Source organism: Delphinus delphis, chromosome 4, assembly GCF_949987515.2.
Source record: "Delphinus delphis chromosome 4, mDelDel1.2, whole genome shotgun sequence".
NCBI lineage: Eukaryota > Metazoa > Chordata > Mammalia > Artiodactyla > Delphinidae > Delphinus > Delphinus delphis.
Window position 1 is genome coordinate 11,302,493 of NC_082686.1, and position 14,932 is coordinate 11,317,424.

The window sequence follows — 14,932 nt, forward strand, 5'->3', positions numbered from 1 at the left end:
GAATGCACTAACCCAAAACTCTAATACTGTCACATCCTGTTCAAAACTTTAAATGAATGTCTTCTACCAACAGAAAAAGAAAATTCCAAATTCTAAGGATTCCTGTCCTTATTTGCTTTAAGACTTTACTCCCATTATTATCAACCTGAAATGTTCCTCCCTTCCACTTGTAATGACCCAATTACTCTTCAAATCTCAACTCAACTGTGACCTCTTTCATAGAGATTTAATTGCTTGTGTATTTCCCAGTCTATGCCAACCAGCTATAAGTAAGCTCTGCTGTGCATCTATAATTCTGTCTTCAGGAATTTATCATACTTATGCACTGCTTTGATGATTGTTTATATGGATGTCTTAAATCCTCAGTTGTATTATAACCTTCCAGAGGGCATGGACCATGTATTATTAACATTTAGATTCTTCACTGTACTCAACACACTTGAACAAAGAACATTTTCAGTAAGCAGTTTATCACTGAACAAAAAGTAATTTAGTTAAAGAGGAGACTAGGAGACCTAGTGTCCTGAGCAGGTCAATTATCCCCTGAGCACTTTAAATGCAACAAAATGACACTGACAGAGTATTAAACATAAAGAGGTTCCATAATAAATTTCATTAGGGTGTCAGTATCAATTGTCATCTCATCATTAATAATTCATAGCTACCATAGAATATTTTAATAGTATGATGAATTTATCTTTGTAAATGAGGATAATTTAAATTAGGTTCATATTAAATTTAAAATAACTTCTTGTTATCAAGGAGCTTCCGATTCTATAACAACATGAGAAAACAACAGTAGGCAATTTTACATTCTATTTCTGCAACCACCTTAAAGGCTTATCAGTTTTGAGCATTTTATAGATAACATTTATAAAATTTTTGTTAAGTGGTAAATAATCAGATTTCAATTTAAAAGCTAGAACAAGGGTGCATTAGCAGAGTACATAATGTTCTTATTTCTATACATATATTCAAATCCAAAAGCATACGAAAAGTGTCTCCTTTCTGACTAAGGTCAGTTAAAGAAACATAGCAAGGGCTTCCCTGGTGGCTCAGTCGTTAAGAATCTGCCTGCCAATGCAGGGGACACGGGTTCGAGCCCTGGTCCGGGAAGATCCCACATGCTGCGGAGCAACTAAGCCCATGTACCACAACTACAGAGCCTGAGCTCTAGAGAGCCTGTGAGCCACAACTACTGAGCCCGCGTGCCACAACTACTGAAGCCCACACGCCTAGAGCCTATGCTCTGCAATAAGAGAAGCCACCGCAATGAGAAGCCCGCGCACCACAACGAAGAGTAGCCCCTGCTCGCCACAACCAGAGAAAAGCCTGTGCACAGCAACAAAGATCCAACACAGCAAAAAAATAAAATAAATAAAATTTAAAAAAAGAAACATAGCAAGAATGTCAAAAGCTAAATTTATTTTTGCCTCCATCTTTGCCTTAGAGATAGAAAATCTCTAATATGCTATAATTCAAATATAAGGACTGTCTTACCAGGTAATTTCTTTTCTAGTTGTTGCTGTTCATCTTCTAAAACTGGTTCCTCTGGTAACCTCTGATCTACCGAAGTTGAGCTTATGACAGATATACCACTGCCAGATCGAACTCTTCTGCAGTTGTGGAAAAAAAGAAAAAAAAAAAAAAGGATTCATGTAAAGCTGTCTAGGTAGAATTGGGTAAACTATGAAAAAAAATTTTTTTTAAGATTATGCCACATATCATGGAGCAAATTTCATTTTTAGTGAGGAAAAGATAAAGATTTGGTCTTCTCTATTTACAAGAGTTTCTTAAAAATGAGTATCTGAACGTCATCAGACTCTGAGTGCCATATTCATTCAAATGTTTAGAACCATCACCAAAAGTAGGACAATTCCAAAGGATTAAATCAATGAACAATTGTCAAGTGGTTAGAGCAGTACCTTGGACATAGTAAGTGTTTGCTGTTCCGATCATAACCCTCCTATGAAACATTAAATTTCCAAGGGAAGATTAGCAGCTCAGCTAATTGAGAGCATCTTTTTTTTTTCCCTTTACAAAGTCTCTCCACGTTATCTCTTAACAAACACATGAAATGTCTATACTTTATAGTTCTTAAAACAAATCACTTAGTTTACTGGTTAGTTTCACTTTACACCATTAATCTTGCTCTTTTAAACCGATCTACCTATCTTCTTTTTATGCTTTTTTATCAGCTTCCAGTGTTGTGTTTCTTGTAGCGATTCTTGAAGCTGTGAGATTTTGTGGGCAAACTGTCCAGCTACCGGTTTCTTCCTACACATTCACAGTTTTCTCAGCTCCCCCCTGCACCATGTATGTGCTGACAGTGATGGCTTCATGTTTCATACTTTTATGGGGACTTTTCCCCCAGTCCTTCCTGTGAGGAATTAGGACAGAAATTCTTATCTGCGCTTCTTTTGTTCTTCTTTGTCTCGTAAGATCTCAAATTTGTCTTTTAAGTTAAAGCTTTGAGACACAGTTGTCCAAGAGGGCTGTGTATGCGTGGTTGTGTGTAGGCGGAGGATACCAGTAACTGCAGAGTCTTCCCAATTGGACCCTGAACTACCCTCTCAATGTCTCCATTGAGGTTATGTTTCAGACCATGAAAATTTTCTTTAATAATCTTCCTGATTATAATTTCTACATTGCCAGCATTTTGTTACCTCTGTCTGGAATGTGTAGAATTCATAGGCAGAATCTCCTTGCTTTATTTTCTATGTACAGGTTGATATCATTGCACTTAAACTGCTAAAGTTTTGGGTGAGCTTTGATTATATGGATTGTCTCAAAAATCACAAAATCTGTGATGTTTTACTTGACTGTTTTACTAATATCCTATGAGTACTTTAAAGAACAGAACAGGGAAAGATTAACACAAACCTACCTAAGAAGATTTGCTTGAATTCATAGATATTTCATTTACTTGCCAAGAATAAAAAATGACTATAAGATACACAGGCAACAAAGCCAAGTTTGAAATTCACATACTCAGCGCACAATTTCTTATGAGAGCCAAATATTCCTTACCTAAAGGAAGGTGGAATGTATTCTGGGGGCAGGACCGGTGGCAGTGGTTGGCCAGACATAGCTACATCAATTAGGTGCATAGCCAGGATAAATTCTTCTGCTGTGAGTTTTCCATCTTGATCAATGTCAGAAAGATTCCTATTCAACAAAAAGTTCATTGTAATCTAGCTTCATGAAAATGCATGCTTGTTACTATTCATGAGTGATTTAAACGTTCTATTTTCTTATTCTGACTCTAGGCCAACTGAGTTCCTCTGTGCCTCAGTTTATAAAAATAGTACCTATTTCACACCACCATTGCAAAGACAAAATGAGACAATCCATATAGCTGGGATGGTGTTCAGCATTCAACAGATGTTAACTATGATTATAATTACACTCTTCTCAATCATTGCAACCCATTTTAAATGTATCATACATTCCATGTGTCTAATTTAGACTACGCTCTGCAGACTATCAGGTCAGATAGTAAATATTTAAGCTTTGCAGAACACACAATCTCTATCACACGGAATTCTGCTGCTGCAGCAGGAAAGTAGCCACAGACAATATATAGAGAAACAAATGGGCACGGTTGTTTTAAAAAACAAAACCAGGTGCAGGCCAGATTCAGCTCACTGGACCAAGCCCTGATCTAGGCCTCCAAGGGTGGATCTTTACGGCCTCCAGCCACAGAGGCAAGGTGTTTTCTGTTCCTTAATCTTAGGATTCAATCGTCACTGTTCTTCATAATCAACTTGCCCTGGTAGCTAATTAAAGTAAACAGATTTTTCTAGCAAGTCCAAGAATGTGATTTTACTTAACAACTTCTGGACACCAAAAGAGGATGCAAGACCACAACACTGTTCACTAAAATACCAATAGGACAGATGCTACACTGGGCAACTAACTGGCTTTGCTGATGCGATAAATCAAGAAACTCCTCTTAAATCTGAAATTTCCTCAGGTGGCATAAACTCTTTTTTTTTAAGGTACAATATCCATACGGTAACATCCACCCCTTTTAGAGTACAATTCTTCGAGTTCTGACAAACACATTCAGTTGTGTAACTCTACAGTGTATAGAAGTTTCATCATCACCGAAAATTCCTGTCTTTTTATAGTCACCCTTTCCTTTGCCCCCAGGCCCTGGCAACCACTGATCTCTTTTCTGTCCCTCTACCTTTGCCTTTTCCAGGTGCCAGGCTCCTGTTTTTAAGTAGAACACAGCCACAAATGAAAACTCTGCTTGTTTTACCTTGTTCTCTCTTCCTTTCCACTGCCCACTCCTAGGTAAATGCAATTCAAAGGCAGGTGGAATTCCTATTTGGTTTTTTCCCCATACTTGCCTGAAGAATGGCTGTACACATTTAATTAAATATCTTTTTATCATATAGAAAGAGAATATAATATTCTAGTAGGAGAAGACTCAAGTATTTTTTTCAAAGAGGGCAGGTTATAAATGAGAAACTTAAACATTTCATTATATTCTAGTGTCATGAGAACAACCAACGTCCATAAATGTTAGGTCTTTAGTTTTTATTCCAGAGGGCCCTAGGATATTGGTACACACCCAGACTTAAAGAGGTCTAGATGTGTCATAGATATAAGATGCTTGCTAACTGGTCTGTTATTATGCTATTGCAAGAGGCTGACCCTTTAACGCAAAGCAGAAGGGACTATAATGGGTGAAGGGAGCAGCCCTAGAGCTTGACCACTTATGAAACAACCACATCAATGAGCCTGCAGCAAAATCTTGAACCTAGCAGGTAAGTGGTACAGACCGGGTTTATCTTCCAGGTGGAATCAATGGATAATGCATAACTGAGAGATATACACTCCTGAAGAGTGTGTGTTCTAGTTAATATTTAACTAGATATTAAAATTAAATATTTAACATTCTAGTTAATATTTAAATGTAAAGAATCCTATAGGATTAGGCAAGGCTCATCAATAGCTACTAAAACTCATTACAAAATAGACAAAGAGAAATAAATGTACCTACTGATGAAAGTACTCGGTATCATCTCTGATGTATTTTGCAAAAAAAAAAAAAAAAAAAATTCAAACTTGAATCTGATGAGTGGTTCTCAACCACTGATTGATTTAGTACTGCAAAGAACATCTGCCAATGTCTGGAGACATTTCTGATTGTCACAAGTGGAGGCGGGGCTCATGCTGCTGCAGTAGGCAGAGGCCAGAGATGCTACTTAACAATCAAAAGTCCACAGGACAGGCCTCCACCACAGAGTCATCGGGCCTAAAATGTCAATAGCACTGAGGTGCAGAACCCTGCTCAAGATCTAATTACCAATCTACAGGAAATACAAGAATGAATTAACACCACAAGGGTGCCATCAGCTAAAGTTAGGCTATAAGAAACTATAGGACAAATGATCTGGGGTTTTTTTGTGGGGTGGGGTGGGGGAGGAGTGGAAAACAAGACAAGGGGGAGTTTATAGGTTAAAGGAGACTTAAAAGATGTATCAACCAATTGTTACAAAATATAGATTTATTTCAGTCCTGATTTGAACAAATCAACTATAAAAAAATTATGAGACAATCTAAGGAATTTAAACACCATCTGATTAACTTAATGATAAGAATTACTATTTAACAGTTTTAAGTGGACTTTTGGTATTGCAGTCATGTGGGGAAAAAATCCCTATGTCTTTTGGAGATACAAGCTGAAATATGTGCAGATGGAAATGATATAATGACTGAGATTTGGCTTAAAATAATTGAAAGGAGGAGGGGAGAACCAGGACAAGTCATGAGTTGAGACTTATTTAGGCTGTATTATGAGTTCTTGAGAATTCATTATATTGATTGCTCTGCTTTTGTATTTTTCAAAATCAAAAGGGGGGAAAGTAAGAGGGGTAATCATAACAACTCATTGGAAAATTAAGCCTACTACATATATCCCCCTTAGAAATAACGGTATTAATCTAAAGACCCATGAGCCATATCAATTCAAGAAATACAGTTTCCTCTTTATACAAACCAAGGAACTTTTTCATTCCTTACCATATTGAAGCCAGCTGAGCCTGTGGTAAACTTGACTGCATAAGAATAGTTCTTGCTTGGGGACCTAAACAAAAACCAGGAAAAAAATATAAAGATGAATCAGCAAATCTTCACTGATCAGTGTTCTGCACATAGGTACTATATAATCTCATGCAATCACAGTGCTTTAAACGATATTTGCTATTACCCGAAGGGCTTTTTAAAAAGGAAATTAAGCCCCAATGAAAAAGGCAAGAAACACAAAGCACCTGGCACACAGTCAATAAATTTTTGTTAAATAGATGTTTAATGAGGAATGAGTATGTAAAGGATTAGAGTTTCAAAATATAACCTGCCCTTCTGTCCAGGTTACCATCTCTATTCGTATCAGGCTTTTATTTACAAAGCTGAAACTTATTCTCTCTAAATTCAGCATCTTGGCCACCACCTGCTTCCTCCACCATGATGACTATCAAATTCAGATAAGATTCAGAGAATCTTAGAGGAGGAAGGGACCTTAGAGAGAACTCTTCTACTCATTTCATTATACAGACTCTAAAACAAAACTAAATAAAAAAAACTTGCTCAAGGTTGTATAAATGGCCAATTATCGCAGCCATTTCCTAGGTTAGTGATAAAGAAGAATTTCTGGAATTTCAACTCTCATCTCAGAATCAGCTCTCACTTCTTAAAATACTTGTATATATCTTCAGTTTTGGCATGAAACTAGCCTTAGATACCAGAAAGGCCACAATGTAAGAATTTGAATGTTTAAATAAACTAGTGTTAGGAGGAGAGAGATAAATATCTTATGTCCATCACTGACTCCCAAGGTGTGGTCCCAGGATGACATGAAGACCAAGGAATGGAAAGTGGTAGCAACTGTGTTAGGAAGATTACCACGCATAAAATTTTGCTTGTTCTGTGGTATACTGGAATGAGAAAAGTTCATTGATCATTTTATTTAGTCTCTAACATTGTATTTAGAATGTTGGCAACATTAAAGTAGAATTAGCAAAAGTTTAGTGAATGCTTCAATTTATACTTGTAACAATTCTGCTCACTTCAGAACTATATAAAAGAAAGTTCATATTTCATCTATTCAATAAAAAGTGTAACAATAAATGAAAAGAACTAACCCTGGACCTGGATATCAGGACATATGGATTCCAGTCCTGACTCTTCCACTCCCTAATGACATGTGACATTAACAAAACTACTTTTAGGAAGTTCTTTTATCTCTGAAATGAGGAAAATGATCTAGAACAGGGATTGGCAAACCACAGTCTATAGGCCATATCCAGCCCTCCACCTGTTTTTGTAAATAAAGTTTTATTGAAACATAGCCATGCCCATTCATTTAAGCACGATATACGGCTGCTTTCATACCGCAACGGCAAAGCTGAAGAGCAGTGACAGTGTATGACTGCAAGTCTAAAATGTTTTTGTATCTGAAAGGGCGAATTACAAGTATACACAAATTCTCTGTATGCCTCGCTCACTCTGCTAAAGCAGTAGCTGTCACTTTTATACATAGCATGAAAAACCAGGCCAGCTTATATGGGCACTGAAGGAATATTTAAAGGTAGTTTTAAGTACTGTTTAACATGGTTTGACACCAGTGTGTCATATAGACCCAGACCTGCATTGTCACTGAATCTGAAAACATTATTTTGCTGTTTATAGAAGTCTGTTGACCCCTGCACTAAAAGATTCCAACTGTCTTTTGCAATTTCTAATACTTGACTCTAAGTCCTAAGACAAGGTTGTGAAACATTAAATTAGATCAGCAACAGCAAAGATAGTAACAGGACAACATAAAAATCAAGCTCTGAGTGTTCGGAACTATTCTGTAGAAGCCTACATTCATGAAAGGCAGACTGGCTTATAAGGAAACATTAAGGGAATAAACACAAATCTCAAGTTCACAAAGCCTACAGTGGGTAGCTATGTTTCAGTAGGGAAGCTTGAATGGAAAGAACAGAGACAATTAAATGAAGTTAATGCTTTACTTCAAACAATGACTAAGACTTTTAGCATTTTGTGATTAGCATATGAATAACCAAATAACATATGCACTGTTTCAGAATGCAAGGAGATAATCGAATACCTCTTTGAGAAGTGGACTAGCAAGAATAGCATTACCAGAATTCTAGAGCTACTTATATAACTTAGATTAGGAAGGACTCCTTCTCTCTTTTATAAGAGTGTCTCTTTTAAGAGCGTGCAGTAGCATATACATCAGGTTGGGAAGGAACAAGGGGGTGCCCACCTAACCAGGTGTATCAGCGAAATCAACCCAGGTAATCAATGGGGTAAACTGTGCCATTGCTAAATATTTCACTTCTGCCTCTTTCCATTCTGGGAACTATTCTCAACTTTCTTGATATTCTTCTTAATCTTACTCAATTCTTAAGCTGAACTGAGTAACTGCTTTAGGGGTTGAGGATTCACACAATTATTTTCACAGTTGTGATCATGAAAATAATCTTTGTATTTCATCTCAACAAAACCTGCTCTGCTTCCATCAACAGTCTTATTTAGCCTAAAACACACCTTATATTGATTCCTCACAAAGGGAAAACAAATTAAATGTCTTTTATTTACTATTTTAAAATGTACTGTAATAAATTATTCTTTCTATTTGACATGACTATACAAAGATTTGAAAATGAAATTCCCACCTTAAATTCCTTCCAGGACAAAACAGTAATAAGTATACAGCTAAACAGTAGCAAAAATCTGCTCATCCATCCAGTATATTTCAAATTTTATTTTCTGCCTCAGATATTATAAGTTCTAAATATTTAAGTTCCTGCGTCATATACCTTCTACCTGATACTATACTTCGGTCATAAAACACAGCCTACCAAGAAAAGAGAATTTCGGCATCAACATCGCATCTGAATACTATTTTAAGTAACTCCCAGCAAACACCAACAGTGCTTTAAAAAATGTTTTCAGATTCACTGACAATGCAGGTCTGGGTCTGTATGATACACTGGTGTCAAATCATGTTAAACAGTACTTAAAACTATACTTTTGAATATCCCTTCAGTGCCCATATAAGCTGGCCTGGTTTTTCATGCTATGTATAAAAGTGACAGCTACCGCTTTAGCACAGTGAGAGAGGCATACAGAGAATTTGTGCATACTTATAATTCGCCCTTTCAGATACAAATATACGGTTATTTGAAATGACTGCTGAGATTCTTTACTGGGATAGGGTTCAAGGTTAGACCAGAACCCTTCGAAGTCTCACCCAATCCTGACATTTTTAAACAAGGATGAATTTTTCTCTTGGAAGTAAAAATTGCAATTGTAAGTGATAGAAAAAAAAAAAGATAGTAAGAATCAGAAATTTAAAATGTTTTTTGCTGAATATCACTGCTTCTCCACCTCAGGAAAATGACCCCATTCTCCCCTCCTTTCATATTTGTTAAAGAGCAGTTATATTTTCCCCCCTTTTACACTTAATGTTTGTATTGGAGATCTCTATTTTCCTTTATTAAAATTATGCTTTTCTTTATAACTCTCTAACAATTTTAAGTGTTTTAACCCCTTATTAGAAAGGTTTCTGGACAGTATCATAAAATCCTTTGAATCCTTCTAATGTAGACAACAATCTTTTTTTAAATCCATAGAGACCACATACCTTAACTCTGGCCTTTTATACATGAAGAAATAAGATCCAAATACGTAAAGTGGCCTCCAGCTGGTTAGTGGCAAAGCTAGGTTCTAAACTCCCCAACCATTTACTAACTTTCACCCTGTGTCCTGCCATAAACACTGATTGTTTGAGTAGACAGTTTCAAGTTCATCTACTAAGTTGAACTTCAGAATGTGAACCAGGCTTTGTCCACAGCAGTGTTTCTTTGCAAGTGCGCTGATTTGCACAACAGTGGCATCTAGGGTGCTGGGGGATCCTTGGTCTAGGTTCTATTTACCAAGAAGCAAAAGCCTGAGGCACTGGAGAATAAAATAACTATGGCCTTATCAGTAGATGAGAACTGGAGGTAAGGGGCATAACAAAAACCCTGTTTAGAAAGAAGTACAGTAAATGGAGGAAGACATTGGGAAAATCTTCAGCCCAACATCTAGAAACAATTTGCATTTAGAACAAAGATCATGTTTCACTAACTTAATTCTCATTTGTAAATACCTGTTAAGTGTCCACTCATGGTTTTGTCATGACTGTTGAATAACTGTCGGTATTTCAGTCTGGATGGCTGAGGAACAGCCCATTCAGCTGCGGGAGGAACACTGTGGGGCAAAGAGAGGAAGGAGAGGAAAAAAGGATTAATAGTAAGGAAAATCACATTTAAGTTCTCTAAAAACAGTAAACTAAGAACTTCTCTAGAAAACTAGATTTAATATTTTATTCACTTCCTAATCACTTTCTGAATTTTCTATAATGATTTTTTCCATTTTTTAAGGTTATAAACCTTTCTCTCCAGATAAGCTCATTATTTTTTCCAAATCAAGGGTAAACACAGCAGACCAAGTGGCTGGTTCAAGTTATATGGACAATTTACTAATTTAAAGTTTCTACAAAAGAATGGAAAATCTCCTCGGAACTGAGGTGATACAGTAATGACCAGGCTCCTCTAAACTTCTAGAACAGTCCTCTTTAGGTTCAAAAAGCAATGATGATAGAAAACAAATAACTGCTTTTAAAGGTATTAATTCTTTAAAATGTTTAACTTTCTTTACACCAAAATACAGAATGTGTTTCTTAATGAAATGGAGTTATTTCATTCTGAGAATTTAAATGCCCAAAATGGAGTTTCCCAGAGAGAAGAGAACATTCCCAGGGCGGTTGGCAAATCAGCAGTGCAGTATGGGAAGGAGCTCTGCTTCTGACTGCAATCCAGTGCTGACCTTTCCTTGCCAACATGCAGCTGACCTCAGGAAACCCCTTGCTGGCAGCCAGTTCGGGTGTAGACCTCCTTGGTGATCAGTTCCTCCGATTAGTTCCCACACAGTATCATGCTGGTTGGTACCCATGGCTTCTTGAGAGCCAGATGTTTCAATTGGGCAATTTAAACACGATGGCTGAGCTGGCAGTAAAAATGGCATTCCGCTTCCAGGACAGATTACAACTAATGCTCCATTTGCAATTTCCTTTCATTTCAACAAAAATATCTATTTCTCACAGATTACAGTGAAATTTTAATCATGAACTGGACCTTTTAATCATCATTTATGTATGTTACCTATGCACTGATACTTACTATGTACACTTCTCAAAGCACAGAAACAGCTCCCAAACACTTGAAAAGTACCTATAAAAATTTATCTTTTCAATTTTTATAAACTTCTTAATAAAAACATTTACCAAGTTCTAATCTGCTGTGCATACTTCTGCAACAACTCTCTCATTTTAAACTAATATTTTGAAGATTCCAACTCTTGCCTATTTGTCAAGAAGTTAATTATATCTCTCCTGCACCCCAGGAATGTAGGGTATTACACAGAAGGTGTTCAAGATTACACTTATCCAATCATAGTTTTCTACCAAAGTCCTGAGAATTTAAATAGGCCTAAAAATGCATTAACCAAAAAGTTAGATGCCACATTATAAAAACTTGCTAGAAACTTAAATTATTGAAAGGTAACTACCAAAAAAACCCCAGTGTTTTTATAACCGGAGCAGGACCCTATGGGGCCTTCTGGGGACAGACCCCTCCCCTCACGTCCTCTGCCTGCCTCTCTCAATTTTTTTTTCTCAGCCTATCTCTTGTTTGTAGAAAAGCTGTAGTCTCCCAGGCCTCCCCTGAGTCACAAAAGGCTGACTCAAGAATTAATGATTGAAAGTACATGAACGTGTAGTGACAAAAGCAGCAACTGGGCCAGGAGAACTGGTAACAATGTAAACAGTCAGCCATATGGCAGTCACAGAATCTTTAGTTCCTCCCTGAAGTACCTAGATAACAGTATCTGATGCACATTCCTGAGTTGTTTTACAGATGCTAAAACTCCATCAAAGGGAAGCTGGAGCCTAAGGATTGATAACATTAACCCCTGTGGCACTGCCCTGTTACCTCACCATCAACCAATCAGAGAACGGCGCACAGCTGATCACACATCCTGTGACTCCCTTCCCTCATCTTGCCTTTAAAAATGCTCCCCTAAAACCCATTGGGGAGCTCAGGTTTTTTGAGCATTAGCTGCTCCGGACTCCTTGTCTGGTGCCTTACAACCTGGTGTCAGTAGATTGGCTTTACTGCACATGGGCGAGCAGACCCAACATTTTAATAGCATTAATTTTGCTAATACTGGCTGTTTGTTCATTTTAATGTCACAAGTCAATTTTAAGACAGATTTCAAAATCACTTGTGGAAAGTCAGAGAATACTCAAAGTTCAGCGTGATATGGGAGAAAGAATAGAAAACATGGAATTTAGTGTTAGATGATCTCAATTTAAATCTCAGCTCTGCTGTTTAGTAAGCTGTAAACTATGGGTGAGAAATATAACCTCTCCGGGTGTTTCTTCATTCACAATTCTGAGCCAATTACTACCCTACAGGTGGTTGTGCGGGTTAAATGGGATTAATGAGTCAAAGCAGATACTCAATAAATATTCCTGCATCCTAGGAGTAAAACTTTAATTAAATGGAACACAAATACCTGTATACCACAATTAACCGAAGTTTTCAGGGCAAATTTTAAGAACATCTGCCTTAAAATCAGAAAGATCTCAGTTCAACTCAGCCCTATCACCTAGGAGTTAAGTTATCCTGTGCAAGTCACTCCTGTCTCTGAGCCTCCTCGTCATCTATAACACAGAAAATCAGTCATCTTATGGGGAAGAAGGTGAGCATTAAATGAGTTAATGTGCATAGAGCATCTGGCACAGTGTTTTTCAGTTTATGGATTTTCTTTACATTATTTTTTAAAAGGCAGTGAATTATTGAATTATATTCAACATGCTCTTTTCTTTAAAGAGGAAAAATGACTCAATTCACTTAGGAAAGATTCCTAAAGAGGACTGAAACAAGAAAAGATGGAATCATCTTCATTTACATCTCCTTTTCATTTGGAAAGCTCTGAGACAGCTTATCAAGAGACTTAATTTTTAATTTTAGTACAGCAGCATGCAAGGGGAAAAAATGGGTAAAATAAAAATATGAAAGATAATATGAACCAAGATTGGCCAAAACAGAAGCAAACAGGTCATGTAAGCTGTACCCAAAATTGAGCCACATGTTTGATTTAATAACAACTGTCCCATAACCTGAATAACTCATTTCATAAAACCTGATCTAAAGTTTTACTAACAATCCACACAGACCCCATAAGATTGTCTGAGATAAAATTAGAGCCCGTTTTGGCTCTAATCTTCATATAGTATTTTTTATACATAAACTTTTAAATGACTGACACAAAACAGTTAATGTGCTTTTTTCCCTCATACCTAGAGTTCTATTTTTTTAAACATTTACTACTACCTATTTACCATCCTCTTTAAAAAAAAATCAACATGCAACGCTTTCAAAGGAAAAGTAGTGTTCTTGATTCTGTCATCTCTACAACAAATAAATAATAAAACCTAGTAACATTATCCAGAATTAAGAAAATTATTAGCATTCTGCAAACTAAAACAAGACAAATAAAGAACACAGAGCTAATTCACTTTCAAATGTATGAGTCAATCAGATAATGGTTGAACCAAACCACCCATTTAAAAAAACAAGCAAACTTACCTAGCCACATCAAATGATTGTGCCTTCTGTAATTTAGTGTTTAACTGTGACCCTGGACCAGATCTACTAAAGGAAGAACTCTTTGGCAATGTGGCTGCTGAAAAAATAAATAAATGTTGAATAGTTTTAATTTTACAAAAGTAAGAAACATTTCCCTATTTATAAAAATTAAAATGCATAGTTATCAAATCTGAGGCAGAAATTATTCCTCCCTTCTTACCATTCCAGACTCAAAAAGTTATTCCCTCCTTGCTTCCTGCCCTCTAGCCAAAAGTGTTTTACTAGTTCCTTCAGAAAACCACCTTACTAGGTAGTAATGTTTACATCCATAAAATCTGACTCTTCATTAGACACTTAGTATCACATTTTAGAGGATCTGTTCCAATAGTTAAAGAAGTAACAGCTTAAATAGATAGCTGGCATATTCTTAACTGCACTGAAGGAGCTGAAGTATTAGTTCCAGATGTAAGAGCCAAGAAGTCACAGACTTGTCTTGGCCAGATGACACGTAATGCCAGGAAGGGCCAGCTTTTGTGTCTGAGTCTCATTCAAGCTGGTTAGCTGTGTGTCAGGAGAAAAACTTCGAGCCTTAACCAACATTCCCTTCAAACTTGCCTACTGTCTTGCAACATTCGCCGCAAAAGAAAACAAGACACAGTGCGGGGATTCACGGCTACTACTGGAAAAATAATTACAAGCATTTTCTCAGCTGCCATCACACCTGCAGTCACGGTCTCCTATGAAAGATAAACTACCTGTGAAAAGAACATCTTAAAAACAAGAGGTCGATTTGGATTCTGTGGCTATAACTTAGAGACACATCCTGACAGATGTAATAAATGCGGAGGCCTAGGCAGATTCATATATAAGGCTCAAACCCACACTGTCAGTCACTTACGAATTTATTCAGACATATCCGAAGTACTTAAAAAACAAAAAAAAACCTTTCCATATTGATATGAATCCCTTCTGATTTGTTAGACTAAGACCATCTACATCTACACTATGCTTTTCTTTAACTAAAGGGAAAAAGACTTTGAATAAAGTCTCAATTAAGCAAGCATGTAATACTATAACCTTAATATATTTAGCCATTCAATAGACTTCCTTCCCCCTCTATGCCTGATTCACTCCACCTCCTCAAAAAAAAGAAAGGCAATGTTCTTTTTTTTCCTCCCACATAATTCTACTCCTAAGGGATTGGCTTGTTT

At 36.8% G+C, this 14,932-nt stretch overlaps 1 protein-coding gene across 3 annotated transcripts in view; it reads right to left on the reverse strand.

Annotated features, from left to right (window-relative positions):
- The window catches only part of ITSN1 (intersectin 1), a 230,084-nt gene that overhangs the window by 127,997 nt on the left and 87,155 nt on the right, over window positions 1–14,932 (reverse strand). For all 3 annotated transcript variants that reach the window (XM_060010352.1, XM_060010350.1, XM_060010351.1), the window contains exons 7-11: window positions 13,722–13,818; window positions 10,178–10,278; window positions 6,037–6,100; window positions 3,031–3,168; window positions 1,501–1,616 (exon numbers count right to left, since the gene is read on the reverse strand). In XM_060010352.1, the coding sequence (XP_059866335.1) occupies window positions 1,501–1,616; window positions 3,031–3,168; window positions 6,037–6,100; window positions 10,178–10,278; window positions 13,722–13,818 (516 nt within the window). The remainder of the gene's footprint in view (window positions 1–1,500; window positions 1,617–3,030; window positions 3,169–6,036; window positions 6,101–10,177; window positions 10,279–13,721; window positions 13,819–14,932) is intronic.